This window comes from Peromyscus leucopus, chromosome 5 (assembly GCF_004664715.2).
Source record: "Peromyscus leucopus breed LL Stock chromosome 5, UCI_PerLeu_2.1, whole genome shotgun sequence".
NCBI lineage: Eukaryota > Metazoa > Chordata > Mammalia > Rodentia > Cricetidae > Peromyscus > Peromyscus leucopus.
Genome location: NC_051067.1, coordinates 11,269,096 through 11,290,978, shown reverse-complemented (window position 1 = coordinate 11,290,978; position 21,883 = coordinate 11,269,096). Strand labels below are relative to the sequence as shown.

The 21,883-nt window shown below is 51.0% G+C and overlaps 1 protein-coding gene across 2 annotated transcripts in view; it reads right to left on the bottom strand.

Annotated features, from left to right (window-relative positions):
• Window positions 1-10,894: 10,894 nt before the first annotated feature.
• Ror2 (receptor tyrosine kinase like orphan receptor 2) overlaps window positions 10,895-21,883 on the bottom strand; it is a 184,347-nt gene continuing 173,358 nt past the window's right edge. Inside the window, exons 6-9 of one of the 2 annotated variants that reach the window (XM_028863789.1) lie at window positions 19,853-20,167; window positions 18,081-18,326; window positions 14,757-14,959; window positions 10,895-13,254 (exon numbers count right to left, since the gene is read on the bottom strand). In XM_028863789.1, the coding sequence (XP_028719622.1) occupies window positions 11,809-13,254; window positions 14,757-14,959; window positions 18,081-18,326; window positions 19,853-20,167 (2,210 nt within the window). In that variant the 3' untranslated portion in view covers window positions 10,895-11,808. The remainder of the gene's footprint in view (window positions 13,255-14,756; window positions 14,960-18,080; window positions 18,327-19,852; window positions 20,168-21,883) is intronic. The other variant, XR_005091556.1, reaches the window with a different exon arrangement.

Sequence of the window (21,883 nt, the reverse complement as noted above, 5' to 3'; positions counted from 1 at the left end):
ACACATGTAGGTCTTAGCAATAATATATATACAATTTATTATAAAATATAGGTGTTTATACGAACATATGTGTGTGTGTGTGTTTAAATGTGTTCTGTGTAGAGTTGGTCTGCCTCTCCTTCCTGCCCATAAACTCTAAATTCTCGAAGCATGGCTCCTCTGACTTACCCACTAAAGCTGTTTTAACTGCTAAGGGAAAGGCATTCACAGAATGCTCACCACAGTGCCTGAGCACATTAGATAGTCTGCCATCACTGTGAAAAGCACCCAGTGTGACTAACTCACCAGCAGTTAGCTGGACGAGGGCTCTTTTTCTGTTTCACCTGGACAAAAATGGTGCGAAGGCAGATCTTTAAACTTGGGTGTCTGGCTGCTTCCTCTTTCCCCAGCGTATGACTGCAGGAAGCAGCAACAGCAGGCAGGTGGGGACAGCAGTGAGAGGTACCCTGGGACACCACGGCACCTGTGCAGGTCTTGGGTACCAGGAACCTTAGCCCTTGGCAGCTCATCCTGGGCACTGGATCCTTTCTGGAACTCTTCTGCAGACCAAGGCCTGCAGATTCTCTCCACTGGCTCCACCCTCTCTCATCAGTGACTGCTACTTCACACTCCTGCCCCGGGTGCAACTGTTACCCTGTGTACAATCTACCACAGCCAGCCCAATAGCTGTACGGCAGGACCCCTCAGGAGAGACCAGGAGACTGGGGAGCCTATTAGAAGTCTGACCTGAGTCCTCAGACTTCTGGGGGCTCCTCACAAGTTCCCCCGCAATTCTGCAAGCTGTTTCTTTTCTGAGAATATCAGCTCTGGGAACTCATGAAAGTTGGATCAAGGGCTGTGGAGCCAGCATGGGACTGGGCTGGACCCTCTGCATGGCAAGACAGTTGTGTAGCTTGATCTGCTTGAGGGGCCCCCTGGCGGTGGGATTAGAACCTAGACCCCATCCCTGATGCATGATTGGACTTTCTGGAGCCCACTACCTATGATGGGATGCTTCTCGCAATGCAACCTTGAGGCAGGGGGAGGGGCTTGGACTTGCCTCTACAGGATGTGCCTCCTCATAGAAGGCCTTGCCTCCTTGGTGGTGGTGGTGGGGAATAGGAAGGGAGAGGCTGAGGGGGTGGGAGGAGGGAAGAGGGGGATCTTTGATTGGTGTATAAAATGAATGGAAAAATTTTCTTAATTAAAAAAAAAGAATGTCAGTCTTTTTTGTTGTTTTCTTTCTCTCTGTGGCCAGTGCTTCTCCCTTCCCTGTCCATCTGTCCCTGTGGCTTTCAGTCAGGGACGTTCATGATCTCTGCTTCTTTCACCCTGGGGCTGCTTTTGTGCCTCTCACCTCATCTCTGTCACCCTCCATCAGTGGCCCTTCTCTCTTCAACTGTCATTTCCCTTTCCTGTGTGAGCGGGCCTTCCAGGACGTACGATCCCATCTATCATCTTATGGATTGAACTCAGAAGTCATTGTACAGACCACACTTACCTTAGGCCCCTGGTCACGGCCCAGTCTCAGCATCCCCGCCTCTACTGGGCAGCATATGGGCATCCGGCACTGGAGGGATGTGCAGGAGCAGGGCGATGGGTACCATTAGGATCACTCAGGTGGACAGGTGCATCCTCCTCCTGGGAGGGCGGTCCCCTAGATGGATGGGATTGCCGGGTCTGATCAAAGGCAGGGCTAGGGCTGATGTCTCAGGGGGAAAGTGTCTATTTCACAAGCACCAGGGCTTGAGTTTGCATCCCCAGCACCCACATAAAAGCTTGAGACAGTGCATGTCTATAACCCCAGAACTTTGGGGTCAGGGAGAGAAACAGACACCTGGATTCCTCTGCTGGTTACTGGCTCAGCATGCACTAAGGAAGGTGGCAGAGGCTAGACCTGACACAAAGGCCAGGGCGGGAGGCTCGGTAGGGCATCTTCTTCCAGTGGGTTTGAGCAGGAGCGTTTAGACCAATTGCGGCCACTTGTTTGGCCAATCACAGCTGTTCGTTTTGAACTAATCAGCCAAAATATCTCAGGCTTTGGACCAATCACAGCCTTGCTGATGGTCACAGTAGTCCGTTGACCAGGGTGTGTGCTTCCCATTTGGGTCACTAGTATTTGTGATGACCTGGTACAAACTGATCCGACATCCCTGTCTCAAAAGAGAGAGAGAGAAAAAAAAAAGAGGTAGAGAGCAATGGAAGAGGATAAAGTCAGCCTCTGGCTTCATTATTACTTTTCAAATTCAAAATATTCCTAATGAAGAGCACCCCCAAATTCTTCATTATTGTTATGGTACTTACCAGATTCAACATATCCCCAACTTTTATCACATACATTTAGAACGTATTTATTATAAAGGAAATAAACCGGAAGCTGTGGCATTCCTTCTCCAGTTACCCAGTTATGGCTATTTGGTAACTTTTCCCTTCCTCCCGCTCCAGGGAAGGCAACTCCTAAGGGGTGGGGCCACTGGAGGGTCCATTCTTCTGCTGTGTGAACATGTTCCTGCACTTCACTTTTGTCTAAGTCATATCACGTTTCATGCGTCTCTGTAAATGGCTTTCTCTGTCAACATTAACAGCAGTGATATCAATTCATTTCAGATTCTGAAATCCAGCTCATTCATTTTAATGGCTGCAGGATAGACACTGCAATAATATGAATGGACTGCAAATTATCCACCTGTTATCTGTTGAGGGTCTTGGGATTTTGCCAGTTACTCACTCATCATTCTTGAGCTCCATTTAGACGTCAAGCCACGGTCTGACATCTTGTCAAGCAGAAGTCCCAGCTGCAGTGAGGTGTGGACATAATGGCAGCCGGAGCAGATGAACAGACAGAGGTGACTTAACCCGAGTCGGGGTGCAATGTCTCCTCTCAGAATTCTGCTAAAGGTCTCTTACCTTAGTTCCTAAGCTCCTTCAGTGACAGTCGGGTCCGCTGGCCGTTGGTCCCCAGGTCCAGCCGTGTAGGTGTGTCAGACACCGTTGTTAGGTGATGTTGTTTCTGTTCTCTCATGTTTGCGTCACCGGTGGCGGACAGTTCCCTGCATCACGGTTCCTGAGGGTGGTTTGAATGAGAAGTGTCCCCCATAGGCTCACGTCCCCGAACACTCGGTCCCGGTTGGTGGTGCTGCTTGGGAAAGTTATTGTGGTGGTCTGGATGAGACCGGCCCTCACAGACTCATAGGTTTGAATGCTTGGTCTCTAGTTGGTGGAACTGTTTTGGAAAGATTAGGAGGAGGTGTGTCGCTGGGAGTGGGGTTTGAGATTTCAGAAACCCAGAGTAGGTCCAGACTTGCTTTCTCTCTGCCTCTGAACTGTGGATCAGGATGTAAAGCTCTCAGCTACTTCTCTAACACCATGGCTGCCTGCCTGCCTGCCTGCCACCATGCTTCCTGCCATGACGATCATGGACTAATCTTCTGAAACCACAAGCCAGCCCCGATTAATGCTTTCTTTTTAACTTGTCTTTGCCATGTCTCTTCGTAGCAATAGAAAAGTAACTAGATAACTAGACAGTTATCAAACCCTTAGAGGCGGAGCCTTGCTGGAGGAAGCAGGTCACTAGGAATAGGCTTTGCGAGTTTATGATCTCACCCCACCTCCTGTTTACAGCTGGAAATGGGATCTCTCAGCATCTTGCTCCAGCTGTCTGCTGCCATGCCTCCCCTACCACTATGAACGACCATTCTGAAACGGTAAACCCAAATACATTTCTTAAAAGTGTTTATAAAGATGTATTTTTTAATGTGTGTGTGTGTGTGTGTGTGTGTGTGTGTGTGTACTCTCTGAAGAGGTCATCTGATCCTCCCTTGGAACTGGAGTTACAGGTAGTAGTTCTGTGGTTGTGAGCTGCCTGATGTGTGAGTTGGGAATTGAACTCAGGATCTCCAAAAGAGCAGCAAGTGCTCCTAACCACTATCTCTCCAGTCCCCTCAAGATTCTTTAAAGTAGCTCGTTTTCATTTTAAAAGCTGACTGCAAAGCCAGTTAAAGATACATATATAAAAAAACAACTGCTGGGCGATGGTGGCGCACGCCTTTAATCCCAGCACTCGGGAGGCACAGCCAGGCGGATCTCTGTGAATTCGAGGCCAGCCTGGGCTACCAAGTGAGTTCCAGGAAAGGCGCAAAGCTACACAGAGAAACCCTGTCTCGAAAAAAACAAAAAACAAACAAATAAACAAACAAACAACAAAAAAATGCCCTTCACTGCTATGGAAAGTGGTTTGGAAGTCTCCTATAAAGATCAATCATTTACATGTAACTCAGCAATTCCTCTGCTAGGATGTCTACCGAGACATCTCTCATATAAAGTTTACTGGCATTTGTTGCTTTGGCTTGGGCGTCTCTGTGATGTCCAACAGACCAAAGCCAAACAGATTCGCTGCTAAAGCCCGTTATTCATCAACAAGCAGAACCCAGGGATTTGACCCACATTACTTCCATCTTCATGCAGAAAGTGACTTTGAAAGGAAGCAATCTTTTTTGTTCTATTTCTGAGGCCTTTAATCTCCTTTCTGCCCAAGAAGCCAACTTCCTCTGCACAGCTCATCAGAAAACTCACTCCAATTCACACAATGAGCTGAAGTGGAATTTTAATATTATACTAAATTTGTCATAATTTTATCTGTTGACAGACAGAAACTTACACCCAAGTGTTCACAGCAGCATTAGTTTTAAAAATATTTGTTTATTTTTATGTGCAGGGGTGTTTTGCCTGCAAGCATGTCTGTGTACCATGTACAGTGCCTGCAGAGGTCAGAGAGGGAGTTGCATCCTCTGGAACCGGAGCTAAGGATGGTTGTGAGCTTCTAGGAACCGAACCTGGGTTCCAGTGCTCTTTACCAGGAAGCCATCTCTCTGTCCCCAAACTAGAAAAACACAATCACCTATGATGACCTTGCACAGAAAGGGTAGGGTGATGTCCAACAGAACACTTTGCAGCAATAAAAGGAACTTCTGATACCTGGGAAGCATGGAAGTAAAAAGAAAATGAAAGAACACAGAAGCAAAAATACCGCTTACCCTGGAATTCTGCTGACAGGAAATGTTCAGCAGACAATCCCAAAGACTGGAGGCGAGCAGACAGAAATGTTCTAAAGTGAGAGGGTGGTGAAGGCCATGCCCTTCGCACATTTACTAAAAATTAATGAGTTGTGCATTAGTAATGGGTGAGCTTTAAGAAGTAAACTTCAGCACAGTAAATCTGTTAAAAATGAACAGTTAGTGATGGCACCATCCACGGAGGATGATGAGTCCTGAATACAAGAAGATCCTATTCTGGGACCCAGAAACACTTCTTATTAAATGATGCTACAAGTATCCCTTGGTTAAAGAAACATTTTCCTATTAGGACCCGAGACTTCCCCATGAGGCAGAGTACCTGGTTTCTCCCACCCTGTAAAGTCAGGTGCTGGCCAATCCAGAGCCCAGGATAAGTCCTCCTCTGCATTATTTGTGGAAAGAGTCTGGTCCAGCTCTGGATAGGAGCCAGCAGCCAGGTAGCAAAGGACAAGATGGTAGTAGATAGTCCAGGCAAAACATATGTCAGTCTCTTGGCTTCTGTGGCCTAATTTGAGTTAGTTTCCATCTCTCAAATGAATGATGGATTTTTTCTAACAAAATCCTATGGTTCTGCATTCCTGGTAGATTAGGCTGACTTTCCTCCAAAAAGGCAGCTCTGGTGCAGTTTTACAGTGAAGACCCCACCATGCTAAGAGGGGGATAATTCTTAAAATCCAGTAGGGTCAGGAATGGTGGCCCACACACTTAATCCCAGTGCTTGAGAAGCTGAGGCAGGAGGATTAAGAGTTCTACAGGCCACTGGCATAGTAATAAGGCACATAGAACAGGTCTCAAGACACATACCAACCAAGCCTAGGAAAGAAAACCTACACTGAACACTGAAATGTTCATGGCCGAAGAGATGAAGCAGCAGGAATGGAATGGATGCTGCTGGCTGCTGCCAGTGGTGTACATGACCTGCAAGTGAGGGGAGAAGCTATGACCATTCGGTACGGAGACGGCACGCATGGGCAGTGGGGGCATCCGTGGGCAGTCAGAGCCTGCAGGGAAGTAGACAGCTGTCCCTGTTCTGGATTCTCTCTGTCTATGTGGCTGTCCTTTCCTATCCAGATGCTGTCTGTCCTTCCATCTAGACCTACAAGGCATCATATATGAAGCTGACCCCGACATATCTCAACTGAACTGAATAGTCACAGGGAATAGACAGGCTTGGGCCATCCTAGGGAAGGGGTAAGTAAATAGTTGATATATTCTTATTTTTTTTGTAGCAACTTTTCCCACAAATTATTTTCTGCCCGCTCCCCCCACACTGAGCAGTGAGTCTTGTCCATGGCCAGGAGCTCTGAGCCCCTTAGGGGTCTGGGACTGAGGTGAGGTGAGGTGGGTACAGGTTCTCCACAGCAACACTGATTTTGACAGTCACAGAGGGAAGCCACCCAAGTGAGCAACTTCTTGTTGCCTTCTGAGGTTTCAAAGAAATGATCATTTTTTCCTGGTCCCTCTCTGGATCCTCCTCCCAGATGCTCCTAGAGCCTTGCAATCCTCAAAAGCTGATTTTAAACTTGTTTACTTTGGGGCGGGGACAGGGGTAAAATTTCTCACTAAAACCCAGTCCATGGGAGAGTGCTAGAATAGAGGCAGCGTGCTTATTTGTCCTGACTTCCTACACTATGACATGTACTCAGGTTGAGAGTACAGGCATCTCCAGGCCCCTTCATGCATTCGTGCTGGGGGGCGGGGGGAAGCAGGGACCTCTGTCTACAGGCTGAGCCCCATCCCGAGCTGGGGGAATAAGTGCTCTCCACACAGACACATCATTGGGTTGCCTGGCCCATTAACCATTCCTGCTTTTCTCAAGTGAGGGCAATCCCAGGATTGTTCCCACAGCCTCACGGGTCTGCAGGGGGCAGGCCCACGTTCTCCACAGCAACAGTTTATGACAGCCACAGAGGGAAATGGGTTAAACCAACCAAGAGTCACCTCAACCCCAGACCCCTAAGGGACTCAGAGCTCCTGGCCATGGGTAAAACTCACTGCTCAGTGGAAAGAAAAAGGCAGAAAAGAATTTATGGGAAAAGTTACCACAAAAAATAAATAAATAAATAAATATAAGAATATATTAACTATTTACTTACTTGCACCTAAAGAAACCCTAGGAAGACCCACACACACACACACACACATATAACAGTGGCATGAGTTATATGAAGAGGTGTGGAGGGAAGTCTGAGAATGAAACTCAATGCTCCATCACATCCCTGGGTGCCAGAAGCACGTCTGTGACTCAGTGACCAAGGAAGTCAAGTTCAGCTAAAGAAATTCAGTGGCATTCAGTCACTACTGGCCTGAATGTTGACGTCCAGCAATGAGGTTTGGGTCCTTTGTAGGCGGTGTCAGATAATACTAAAGTAGATTTTTTTCTCCCTAAGCCAATCATTGCTATTTCCCTTCCAGTGTCCTGTCCAGGGGACTCATCCACTAACTTCAGACACTCAAGTCTCAGCCACTGTGGGGGACGATGGAAGGAAGTGGGTGGGGTGGAGGTGGCCTTAGGAAGCACACAGGGTCTAACTGTGGCTGGAAGCACAGACACATCCATGGAGGTCACTGGCCTTGATGGCATCCCCTCCCCCACTTAAAAACTCACCTGATTATTTTGTTTGTTGAGATAGTGGTCTCTTTACTTTGCCTAGGCTAGTCTCAAATGCCAGGGCTTCAGATAATCCTTTCCCCTTAGTCCCTTTGTGATTCATTGTATCGGCTTCAAAAGGACTTTAAATGTTGAACACACACTCACAAGGACTGATACTTTTCGTAAGGTCTGTTTGAAACACAGTTGTAAACCTACAAATTGCTACCAACACGGCAGCGATTGGTGAGCTATTTCCAAAGTGAGGCAGAGGCAGCAGCATCTCATAGAGCGAGATAGCCCCAGGTAGTAACACTGCCGTGTACTGCAGTCACAAACCTTAAATCAGTACAAAAAATGTATCCAGTGCTTGGACAGACTGCTTCAATAATGGTGGTTGATTCAGAAATGTAAGGTGTGTAAAAAGTCCGCATGGCTCTGTAAGGCTCATTTGGAATTCAGTTCTGTGCCGGCTTCTCTGTAGCTGTGAAAGCATCACTCTCGTGGCTACCAACACAGACCAGTTACCTACCATTGGCATTCTCCTGAACTGAGCGATGGAGTTCTACAGTCCATGTTCTAGAACATTCCAGCTAAGCCACTGTTGCGCAACCACAGGAACTTTCAAAGGTTGGTAGCCCTCTCTTCAAGTTTCACCCTGGGCTTATGACTAGAACGAGGGGGAAATGAACATTTTATATTTAACCTCTGTGAAATCCCCAAATACATCTCCCCCACTGTGACAGAAATACCTCCCAACGTTTCTGCAGAACTTCTGCTTCCATATCCCCAAAGCACCGGCAGTGGAGACCGTTAGTACCTGGTGGCCAGTCACGGTCGGCTGAAGTGGCTTCCCTGCTTAGGAAGAGGCGCAAAAAGCCATTTCCCATTTTCACCCTCGGGTGTCCACAGAACAGTTAAACCACCAGGTGTACAAGTTAGAGATGAGGCTAAGTTCCTCTTTCAGGAGCTGTCGCTATCCTCCCGAAGGCAACTTCAGACCCTCAGTACCAATCCAGACATCCTGACCACACTGGCTGAGAGGGGCCCTGGAGCTAGCGCCTCATCCACAGCCCAGTCACATTCCTTCTTTCCCCCAGGGAAGCATCCACGCTGCCGTCGGGACACACATTACAGCTCACTGTGTCTGGGTGGATTTGAGAAGAACTGTACTGGGAAAGCAGAGTAAGAGGAAACAGGGCTGGGGGTCAGCAAGGGCATCCTGGCCCCCACTGCCTCCCCATGCCCATCTCCCATGGGCAGGTCACCAAAGAACTCTCCAGACTCCCCTGAAGCACAGCGTTAAGACCCTCGTCATAGAGGCGACCACTCTACACTTGGACAAATGGAAATGCTTGTCATGGAACACCAGGAGAGTCTGGACTGGAAGGGCTTGCTGACCCCAGCCTCCCACCACAAGACCACACACCTCTGCCTACTTCTCCACCTGTCCACACATCATAAAAACAAAGCAAACCAAAACCCCTCTGGTCTTTCACTTCTGAAGGCTCCTGTGTCACATCCCACTTCCATCAGGTAACTCTGAGGCTCTTTGTGCAATTCTGGCTTTTGTTAAGACTGCCTCAGCCATGGCCTCTGCACAGACTGGAGAGTTGGGAAGATAGGAGGGGCCAGGCAGGTCAGTTCTATGACCTAGCGCAAGGGGTGTCTACCTCACGGATCGTGCTACTAAAAGGTGGTTTCTGCCTGAGACAGTTGTTCCCCTCAAAGTGGTCAGACAGTCCCAGGGAACCCATAGGGCTCACAGTGTGAGTTAATTCAATTCATGCAGTGAAGGGCCTGGAGATGCATCCTAAGAAGCCAGTGGTTCTCGGGCTCAGGGGAGCTCAGGGTGCAATTGAGCAGCATCCCTAACCTTTGTTGAACTACATTCTGGGCCAGTGGCACCTAGTCAGATTGGGTACATGGAAACCAAAGATGGCATTGCCACAGAAACTCTCTGAAGGGGATGGGATGTGGGGAAAGGACCAGGAGCAAAGGCACAACCTGTCCCCAGCAGGGCCACACTCGGGTGGACAGGGCACACTTCCAGGCCCCTTGCCTCGGGCGCTGGGGCTGTTCGGTGTCTGTCCCCAGGCTTCGGCCCAGGCTGTCACTATGTCTCAGTGACCTGACATCAAGTGCTCCATGGCCTTGGCCCAGGCAGCCACACTGGAAATGGGGCCGGGGTGCAGGCAGGCAGCCCGGGCAGTGAAGAAGCCTTACTCCCTCTTACTCCTCTTGGGCCTCACCCTTCTCTAGAGCCCTGGAAAGTCATGCTCCAGGTTCCAGAACTTTCAGAGGTGTCTGATGGAAACCCAAGGCCATCTTCACATTGCTTGCAATGGATCTGCACTTGAGGCTGTAACAGAAAAGCCAACCTGAGCTCAGAACACTGACTTCTAGAGGTCAGGGTGTGGGTGGCCAAGAGGAGAACGCATTTGATCAGTGCATATTCTATACATGTATACATGGGCTGACACACCACGATGAACCCAGTAAGTATGTACAACTGACGTGCCAATCCAAGACAGAGGAAGTGGACATAATGGTAGACACCTGGCTCAGCATGTGTGAAGTGCAAGGGGGAGGAAGGAGGAGGGAGGGAGGAGGGAGGGAGGAGAGAGGGAGGAGGGAGGGAGAGAGGGAAGGATTTTAAAAAAAAGGTAGGTAGCAAGATGGCTCAGCAGGCTAAGGTACTTGCCACCAAGCCTGGGGACCTGAGTTCAATCCCTAGGGCTTGAATTGTAGGAGATCACTGAACTCTACACACACACACACACACACACACACACACACACACACACACACCTGTACATACACCACACACACATACACACACTTCTGTATACACACCACACACACAAACAGTAACACAAACCGGAGGGGCAAAAGCAGTGAGAATCCATCCCTGCCATTGCCCCATCCCCTCACTTCATTCTCATGGAGCCACTGGTCCTAGCAAAACTGCAAATCCACAGAAAGGCTCAGCCCAGACCCTACCCGAGAGCCCCCTCCTCCAGCAGGTGCCTGCTTCAACCCAGTGTCCTTCCAGCCCCCAGAAGTGACGAACATTCATTGATTGCATACACCAGGCATGAGGCCTGCCCGTGGAACCGACAGCATGCGCCAGGCAGCTGGCCCACGGCCCACGCAGAACAGGAACCCTGGAAGGAAAGGACCTCGCTGACATGTGGCGAATGAAGCCAAACACAACCCTAATGTGACGACATCCCAGAGATAATACGCACAGTTAAATTACTCAGTCATTATTTAGGATCAAAATACTTCCATGAAAACTGCACACAGAAAACCATATAAATTACATTTAAGGTCTGCACATGATTCTTTTAAAAAAAAATTAACAATACTGTTTTCTGTACAATGTTGCTTCCTTCTGAACATTCTAAATCCAGGAAACATTTTCCTTTAAATTCCAGAAAAGTAGGCAAAGTACACACGCAGTATAATTAAAACCCTTCACAAAAGTACAAAATCCTGCCGGTTTCTGTAAAGGCACATTTTTCTTGAATACAAGGCACACCCAGTTGGTTTTCAGAAGCTCCTCTACCCCTGGACCCCAGCAGGTGGCAGCATCCTGCTTCTGCAGGCCTTTGGCTGTTAAAAAGAACATGATAGGCAGTGGGCGGGGTGCAGTGGGGTGGGGGTCAGGGGGAGCGCTCCCTCCACCCTCAGCCAGCAGGAGGCTCACTGGGTATCTCAGTTCCAAGGTGCCTCTCTGCCGCCCTTTGCAGCCCTGTTCGCCCTGGCTCCTGAATCCTCAGCCCAAAGAACAGGGGAGCGAGGACACAGCCCACGTGTTTGCACGACATCCCCTCCTCACTACCTATCCACCATCAGGATACAGATGGTGGGGTCTCCCTGTCCTGTTTCTGAGGGGGTCAGGCTGCCGGGACCCCTGCCCATGTTACTGCTGTCTGAAACGCCCTCCAGCCAAGCCAGAGCTGCAGGGGCAGTTTTAAGGGCACAGAGTGCAGGAGATAGTGTAAGATTTCTCACAGTCTCAGGTGGGCCGGCTCAAACCAGCCTGCCCATCCCTGGGCTCCAGTGATAGGCCACTGTTCGTGACTTCTCAGAGCCATTCCGAAGTCCCCATTTGGTCACATCAGGGACTTTTATCCTGGTGCTCCAGGCCCTGAATACTCCTCAGGCTTCAAGCTGGACATGGGCCTCATTCACCTGGAGAGTGTCGCTGTCTCCCAGCAGCTCAGTCTCTGGGACAGAGCCCTCCTCCTCCTCCACTGTTTCCTGCACAGGACTCTGGGCCACGTCTTCAGGCAGGTTTTGTGCGTCCTCAGTGCCCTCCGCCAGCAGGGCTGCCCTGTCCGCCACAGATGTGTTGGAGGGTGCCGTGGTGACGTAGCCTGTGCTGGTGGAGCCACTACCACTGTGGTGTGAGCTGGGCTTGGGGACCATCTGGGGGGGCACCTGCTGTGGGGCCATCTGCATGGGGATTTGGACTGGGTAGAAGTTGGGCAGGTAGGCCCCATAGGCTGGCACTGGCTGGTAGCCATTGACTGGGATATACAGCTGTGCTGGGGGCACCAAGGGTCTGATCTGACCCTTCATGGGAATGAACTGAGGCTGTGGGAAGGGCTGGGCCTTCTGCTTGGGTGCCATGTAGCGGGCATTGCTCACATTGCTCACGGGGCTGGTGCTCAGGGAGCTGGTCTGTGTGGTGTTGCTGGCTCCCGAGGTCTGGGCTGAGCTATTGTAGTTGGATAGGTTGCCCCAGGCCCGGAGCCGACTGTGGATGTCCTTAAAGCGGGGCCTCCTGCTGGGAAACTCATTCCAGCATTCAATCATGAGCGCATAGACCCAGGCGGGGCAGTCATCTGGGCAGGGCAGTACCTGCCGGCTACGGATCATCTCCACCACGTCCTGGTTGGAGTACCCACAGTAGGGCTGCAGGCCGTAGCTGAAGACCTCCCAGAGGACCACGCCATAGGACCAGATGTCAGAGTCGATGGAGAACTTGCCGTACATGATGGCCTCAGGTGACATCCAGCGGATGGGCAGCAGTGAGTTGCCCATGAGTTTGTAATAATCTGCAGAGTAGACCTCACGGAAGAGGCCCAAGTCTGAGATCCTCACGTTCAGCTTGTCGTACACCAGCACATTGCGTGTGGCCAGGTCTTTGTGGACCACGTGGTGGCTGGACAGAAACTCCATCCCCGCAGCGATCTGTGCCACCACGTGCACGAAGTCAGGGGGCTCCAGGGCCGACTTCACCGTGCGGTCATCGTCGGTGCTGCCCACATCGGAGTGCGGCGAGCGCATGACCAGGAACTCATGGAGGTCGCCGTGCGAGCAGTAACTGAAGATCATGCTCAGGGGCTGGTCCTTGGTCACCACACCGAGTAGGCAGACGATGTTGGGGTGCTGCAGCCGTGCCCGCAGCAGGGCCTCTTGCCGGAACTCCTCCCGCAGGGGACCCTCTGCTTTGTCCTTCAGTGTCTTGATGGCCACTGCTTGGGTTGGTTCTCCTGGGGCGGGCCCGAACAGGTGGCCTTTGTAGACTTTCCCAAACCGGTCCTCACCAAGCTCCTCCATGAACCTCACTGTGGACAAGCTGATCTCTTTGAGTTTGGCCTGCCAAGAAGGAAAGTCAAACAGACACGTCAGTGCAGTACGTCAAAGCAGAGTGTCTGGGATCGGCACTGCTGGCGTGGCCTGGCTGGTCCTGTCTGCCCACAGCCTTCCTTACTGCCCTAATTACAGCTCCAATGCCAGGAGGCCGCCTCCATCTGACACCCTCCAGAGTCTTGACCCAGCTGCATGTTAGGTCTCTCCAAACGTGGGCATGGCTCCCTGTTCCCACCAACACCTTACGCACATGTGGGCAGACATCTGTTCACACTCACAGCTGAGCCCGGAGCCCAGTTTTTCAGAGTCACCCAAGGATCCTACAGAGGTGTTCGTCACACCGCTCCCAACATGTCCACTTCACAGCAAGATGCTCTGTGTTCCCTATAGGCCTACAGTGCCCGACCTTAACTTCCTGCCTATTGGAATTTGTTCAGTTCAGAGCCTGGCACCATGTTCTACAGAGCCTGACTCTATGTCTGTCTCAGGGTTTCCTTTGCACTAGATGATATTCTTTGGGTAGAAGTGACACCCAGTGACACGGACCCTGCCTCTCTCTGCCCTGCCTACTCCTTCTGGGTGAACTATCTGCAGACTCTAAGCCTTGTGCAGCTGTGCTCCAGCTGAGGGCCCGTGTCTTCCTCAGATGCCAACCCCAAGCCATGGCAAGCATCCAGGAATTCTTGACTGAAGGGCTGAATGAGCCGGCTCTGTTCCTGGCACCCCAAGACCCCCTCAAAGTCACCTGAGCGGGAATACTTCTCTCCAAGCCAGTCATGAGCTACGTATGCATACACGAGGCCTGGAGAGGTCGCCACCTGCCGTATTTCAGTGTCTCCACTCACTTCGGGCATCTAGAACACCCAGAGTGGGCCAGCCATTCAGGGGTGCCATCTCTGCTGACTAAAGGGCTGGCAACCTCTCCCTGAAAAGCAAAACAACAGAAAAAGGTACCCACTCTCAAAAATGCCACGGGAATCCTGAAACAGTGAAGTCTGAATTCTCCTTTTCAATGTAATCCTGAGCACAAAACGGAGGCAGCTCTCTGGGCCAGGGAGGTCCTGGGGCAGGTGGAGGGGTAGGGCCAGTCTCAGGTGCTGGATTCTATGGACATGCACGCTCCCACCTACTTTAGAGAAGCAGCTGCAGAAGCCACACCCCCTTCTCAACTCTAAGCCCCACCCCCATCCCTTCTACCACCAGGTAAAGTGTTCGAGTATGGCTGGGTGTTTCTGGGTTCTGCTCTTACATTGTCCCCTAGGGCTCCTCAGCTCAATGTGTGGAGGAAATTCAGAGCCTAGCACCACAGGTACCCCCATCCCCGAGTTTGGACTAGAGAACACCGGAAGGCCTGTGTATGCTGGCCAGCTTGACACCCCATGCTTGTTCGGGGCCCTATGAGAGCTGCCTTCTAGGATCCTCCAGGAGCTCTGGTTTATGCTGACTGGATACTCCATCCCAAGCCCGGCTGGGGAAGAACTGCCTCCCTAGGACATTAGCTGGAGGACCTGTTTGTGCTGGCTGATGAGAGGCATCTCCATGTCCTGGCTGGGCGAGGCCATCAGCTGCCGGCGCTGCGGGGCAGAGGCCGAAGCCTTCTGTTTGTTGCGGCACATGCAGACGAGGAAGAAAAGACAAGCGATGACCAGGGGGATGGCAATGCTGGGGACCAGGATGTACAGAATCCCCATCTTGCTGCCGTCTCGGGGACCTGGGGACCACAATGGGGATTCCATCAGTTTTCAGAAGACACCCCCTTTTCAACTATAAGATCCCCACCCTGCCCCTCCCACCACCAGGTAAAGTATCTAAGTATGGCTGGCTGTTCCCATGTTCTGCTCTCTTTCATTTTTACCCAGGGCTCCACAGCTCATTATCCTTGATGGCCTTTCCCCATTTAACATCTTAGTATAATTTAACAGTTCAGTGTGGCGATGACACCTTTCAGGATAACAATTCAAGACGCAGTCACTGTTAAAAGAGTACGAGGGGAAAGAGCAGAAAGGTATTTCAGGAGCTTGTCCTTGTCACAACAGGCAACAGAATTCCGGACAGACCATTTAGACCAACAAACAAGGACCTTCTGATTTTCCCTTCACCTTTCTCAAGGAAAGGTTTCGTCTCCCTATAAAGGACTTACATGAAGGTGCAGAGGGGCCCACGAGGGGACAGACTGAAGGACACTAGCAAGAAGGGTTGGGGGGACTGACAGGCGCTGGGCGGGACACGGCAGAGGGCTGGCTGTCCCCGGAAGGCTTTAACTGAAGCGTTGAATTTCAAGAGTAGTTAGTGCGATTTGAGAAATTCAGGCTGACACACACACACACACACACACACACACACACACACACACACACACAGGTGTAAGGTGGGCTCTCCAGAGGGCCTAGGGAACCATGGGGTTTCTCCACCCCCTTGAGTCCTGTAAATAATGAAATCCGACGGGTGCTCTTTAGCCTGGGAGCAATGAGCTCCTGTGTGGAAGCAAACAAGCCCTTTCTAGTGATTGTGGTATCCGAAAGAGACCATTCAGTCCACGATGCATGCTCTGGAGCCACCTTGGGGGAACAAAAATCACCGTGTCCCAAATCCAGTCTTGTCACCCGGCCTTCTGAAACTACTAACACACAATAAGACAAAATCACAGACAACACCCTTCTCTTTACTTCTGTAGCAACTTCCTCAGAAAGGATTCCAGAACATTCCAGAAGTTGGGAGAGGCGGGGGCAGAGAAATCAGACTCCAATTCTGTTTTTATTTTTAGTGTGGGTGTGATGGCTTGTATTACAAACTGGAAACCTAAGCAGCAAACTTCCAAGCATGCCTGTGAGAGAATGTCCAGATTAAGGGGCTGTCTTGATTAAGATAATTGATGTGGGAAGACCATTCCCTGGGCCGGAAATCCTGGACTGAATACAATGGAGGGGCGAGCCGAGTCCTAGCATGCACTCCTGATCCATCCCTGCTCCTGCTCATATGATGCGCCCGGCGGCTTCAGGGTCCTGCCGGCCCGACTCCCCTGCAATGGTCCACTGACATGGGATTAGAAGCCAGATACACCCACTCTACCCTAAGCTGCTTTTGCTGAGAGTATTTTATCACAGCAACATGAAACAAAATGAATGGGGAAGCTTCCGCACCCCTCGACCCAAAAACACGACGTGCATCCTGCCCACACAGTAATGGGCTCATTGGTTTCATCATCATCATTTAAAAATCACCAACACAACACACACTTCCTGGGGGAAAAAGACAGTATTAGAAAGAGGAGGAGGTCATTTTTTATAGAGCTGCTTGTCACCAAAGGCTGCCTCGATGCTGACGGATTCGCGTTCAACCTTTCATGCATAACTTCAGTTAAAGCATACAACATAACTTACACTTAACTATTCTGGCATATAGGAACTGCATTTTCCTAAGGGGAGCTGGGAAATTATTTTAAATAGAATCATGCTGTCTATATTCCCTGCTGGCTTTGGAGCAGAGTAAGATATTTTGGTCTCTTCCTGTCAGAACAGACAGATCGGGGCTCCTTTAGACGTTTCCCATTCCCCACACAGCCACCCTGGAACCTCCTATGACACACAACCAGGTGCTTTGGTACCTCTCTCACTAGCAATTCCTCAAGAGGTCCCTTGCACTTCTGCCCCATGAGCGTGGACCTTTCTGTAACCTATGATTCCAGGTTCAATGACCTATATATTTTTCTTTTAGTTTTTTTAATTGCAAAATAATAGCTGCTTATCAAAATGTGCCCTATCTGAATATCCCCCACAGTATGAGGAAATCACTGGCAAAAGCTTGACACACATCTTTCTAAAATTCCACCCAGGACAACTGGACAGCTGAGACCTAGCACACTCATGTCCTACTAGTTAGCATTTTCTCCAGAGGGCTTTGTGGACCCATTTCTCAGAAGAAAGGCTTTCCAGAGCCAAAACATTCCCTCAGAACTAAACTTCCCTTGGATGTAATGTCATAAATTTTCATTCTCAAGTGCATTCCTTCAGTGAACACATGCTTATTAAGAGGTGTAGCTCAGTGACCCCCTCAGGCTGGTGATGGATAAAGGCTGTGGGTACAGGCTCCTCAGAGGAGTGGGACACACAGACATAGCTGACTTTTTTTTTTTTTTAATTTTTTTTGGATGATTCCTTTTTATTTTTTATGTGCATTGGTGCTTTGCTTACATGCATGTCTGTGTGAGGGTGTCCGACCTCCTGGAACTGGAGTTACAGACAATTGTGAGCTGCCATGTAGGTGCTGGGAATTGAACCAGGGTCCTCTGGGAGAGTGGCCAGTGCTTTTAACCTCTGAGTGATCTCTCCAGCCCCAACTACTGATGTTTTAAACCCAGTAATCATACATTCATCTCTCAGTCATGACATAACAGAGACACCATGGGGGATGTTGAGACCTGAAATCTACTGTCTCCTTACTCTACCAGCTCTACAAGGGAATTACTTCTCCAAAGCTGAGAAACCCCTGGGCAGTCATGTGGATTTGACAACCCAGATGCCAAACTGAATGTCCCAGGACCACACACACGGGGACCTGATGGAGGGAAGGTTCTAGAATGTACTCAGCAGTCACCACGGGATGGTGAGATTAGGGCTGCCCAGCACAGTGTTCAGACTTTTCATATCCTAAAATATCCTTTGATGATCAGGTATTACAATTTCACTTAAAACAAATGATCGTGATTATGATGGTAAGGTGGGACCCCAGGGTCCCCACTGTTCCCGGCAATATCCAAAACTCTTTTTCACAGGCAAACTCAACAGTCAACATTTAAAAATTTAAATTTAAAAATAGAGAGAGAGAATACATACTACACGGAGGTACGTCACACAGTTCCATGCGTACGTTTTTATTCTGCGTAAAGCACCACGGGCCTTCCATCTGGCCCCCAGGGTTCCGGCAGTAGGCGTGGCCACCTCCCAGCTCTGGGAATTCTGTGCTGGACAGGTGATGGCTGTGGGGGTGCTGCAGAGCCCAGGGCTGACACTGGTGGCCCGACTTGGTGGTACTGGCCATGCCCCTGTAGTCAGCGCCGGATCCGTTGTAGCACTGGTGATCTGAGAGAAGCAGAGAGTTAGGGGCCTGAGCACCCAGGGACACTGGCAATCCTGCCTGCAGAGCCCTCCTGACCTCGGGGTCTCCAGAAAGGAACAGCAAGGCCACCCTGTCTCCTCACAGAAATCCAGAAGACCTAAGGGTTTTACACATGACCCGGAGAAGCAGCACTAGAGACAGTGAACGAAGCCCTAAGCCCGCCAGCGACATGGAAGGTGTCACATCGGGAAGGAAACCTGCTGCGGCTACTCCAGCCCTGCTGACACCCACACCCAACTGCCCAGCGCAGAATGCCGACGCCAACAGCAGCCTCCTGCTCACTTGTTCTAGAAGCAAAATGGGATGGTATAAACAACTGGGGTAAGTCCCAGGCCTGGTCCTGCACCCTCAGAGGTCACCTTGGCTGCCCACTGAGAGTCTGGCTCAGCCACATGTGAGAATACACTTCATTCCACCTCCGTGGAGGAGCCCAGGATGTTAAGCTTCACATGTATTTATTGCAAATGCTGCCCTCAGATATGTCGAGCTCCTAATTCAGGCTCCATCCAACTTCCCAAGGTCAGGGACGTTATCATCATCACAGGAACGGAGAATATGTGGGTTTCAGCCTCTAGCTTGGGTCAGAGTGTAAACCGGAAGTCAAGGTGTGGAGGTACACCACGCCGGGACAAGGCCCTGACCTGCCACTTCTCTCACACACCCAGACGAACTAGAGATATTAAACATCCATGGAGTCTACAGGAAAGAAGCCTCAGGCCGGGGTCCCCCCACATGCTCTGGCAGTACCCCAAAGTCTTCGATGCTGTAAGGAAATGGCTTCCCTCACTGATATTGTCAAAGCTGTGCTAGACCTACCCTGACTGGCCTCCATCCTTCCTGCCAAGGCTCAGGGAGCTGACTGAACCTTCAGAGCACAGGTGTGGGGAAGATGGGGAAACACAGGGCATGCTGTCACGGAGGAGAGATGGAGAATGTGCCTCTGCCCTATGCAGACTCAAAGAAAGGCCACTCCCAGGTCTCAGGCTCAGAAGAATGGAATAGTCCCCATCTTTGGGGTCAGATGTTCCAAGGACAGGCACCTAGGAAAGCTGGCCAGCCCAGATTCCCTTCTCTAGTGATGCACAGGCTTTCTGAGCTCTTGAAAGTTGTCCAATTTGAGGAATCCTTGGGGTCCAGGAGACGGGGTGCTGCAGGAGCCTAGAGACCATTAAATAAGCTGAGAGGCCGGCTCTGCCACCCGGATGCTCCCAAGATTGCTTGGAATAGGAACCAAGATCACTCACTTTGGAAATCCCAGGTTCAAGGAGAAGGACCCAGACAAGGAAAGAGTACGGCTGGAGTGAGAATTAACTCCCAATCTCTAGTTCCCAACCACTAGAGGGCTGTCTTGAGACCGTCTGCATTGTGGGTTCGGGCTGCCGACTTGGCCCTGCTTAGGAGGGCACAGAGGCCTTACGAAGCATAGAGGTGTGTGGGTTTTGTTTTGTTTTGTCCTGTTCCCTCAGCCCTGCACCCTTGGGACACTCACAGAGACCCAGCCTCTCAGCCGGGATCCCGATGCGCATGCAGTTCGCAGCATCCGGGCTCTCGGGCATGGGCAGGGCTTCGCACTTGGGCAGCTGGAGCCGCATGAGGATGAGCGGGTTGGAGCGGGCAATGGTGTACTCCTGGCGGCACAGGTCATTCTCCAGCACCTCGCATTCATCGCGGCACAGCTCCCGCGGCTTGGGCACCCGGGAGCGCGCGTCGCACAGAGGGAAGACAAAGTGGCAGAAGGATGGGATGGCAAACTGCGAGCACTGGTCTGACAGGTGTGTGGAGGTGCCAATCATGGTGAAGGCAGCTGCGGAAAAGAGACTCTTGTGAGCAGCGGTAGCCTGCCTGGTGTCAGTCAGCGCAGGCCCGCCCCTGCCCAATACACCCCGCTTTCAATCAGTCTCCCACCTAGTCTCTGATCCGTCCCACCCTAGACACCAAATCCTCAAGCCCCTACCCTTGGTTCTTGATCCTCTCCACCCTCTCAACTGCACCCCCTATCCAAGGTAGCCCCTGACTCAGTCCCCCTCCTCTAGATTCCTGGACACCCGCTAGACTTCTGCCTGGACTCCAGGTTACCAATCACCGAGCTCCAATCCCTTTTTCTGAGCCCCAACCCCTGACCTGGGTGCCCATCTTAAAACACTGTCCCACACCCCCATTATCCTATTCCAGACACATGCCTTCTGACAAACCCAGGCGTGCACCCTGTGCCCGAACAGAATCACCACTCTAAACACGCTCCACCTCTGTGCTTTGCCCAAACCCCAACCTCAGCACCTTCAGCAACCTGCTCGACCACCCTGACCCCCACCCCCACCCCTCACTCCTAGGGCTACTCCCTGAGTCCTGGACACCCTGTCCGACACCTCATTCCAGCCCTGGGGCCTTACTCCACCTAACACCCAGCTTCAGAATCTATCTCCTGAAGAAATAGTATGGGTGTGGGTTCTGCACAGCATGGGTTACACAGCTCCTGGGGTTGGAAGGCTCCAGAACAGCAGAGGAAGAGGCAGGGCTCTAAGCGAGGTACACCAGGCTACCCCAAAGGTCCAGGCAGAGAACCCACAGACAGTAAAAGGGACATGCACGGAGGGTGGGAAAGTCAGAGGTGGTATTAGGTATCCAGGAACATCGGGGGACTGAAGCAGTCAGGTCCCTCTGCCTACACACCCTGTAGAGAGTGTGTTCCCAGTGGAAACTGGGAGACAGTCCCTGGGGTGCTCAGCCTTCTAGTCCACCTGTGTGTACTATCAGACATGACCAGCAGGTGGTGCTGCTGTCACTCCTTTATTCCCAGGATACAGGCTCTGACCCCAACTGCACTGGTGAGTCTGGTTCCGGCCGATTCTCATTTACTGTATGAAAGTGACAGTTGGTCCCTCAATCTTGTGACAGTCCTCAGTCCTTTGAGGACATGTTTCTTTATCTGTAAGGTGATTAGTTGAGACCACACACAGGAAACAAACTTCACACGGACGGTACCTAAAAGGTGGGTGGGATGTGAGTGGCCCCAGGGACTGGCTGGCCTGGGGCTAGAAATCACAGGTTCCACCCTTCTGTGGGCGCCAGAAGTCAAGGACAGCGTGTCCAGGAGTTGGTTTAACTGAGGACCAAACTCCCCTGGACAGACTCGGCAATGAAGGGGACTGCTGTCAGAAAAGTTAGTCTCAATGCCCAGCAAGTAAAGGCTAAGGCAAAGCGGCATTTCCTCCAGGGAGCCAGCTCATGACGTCACAGCTGTATCTGCAGGACTCCGCCTCCAAATGTGTCATTTAAAGGCTGTTTCCTGACAACCAGCTCTAGGCAGGGAGAGAACTTCCACAGCCTGTCCACCTTTGCCCAGTCTGAATGTCCACTGGCCGATCTCCACACAGGATACTGCCATGCTAATGTGGTGTGCTGAGTAGTTTTATGTCAACTAGACACAAGCTGAAGTCATCTGAGGGGAGGGACCCTCAGTTTAGAAAATGCCTCCATAAGATCAGGCTGTAGGCAAGCCTGTAGGGCATTTTCTTAATTA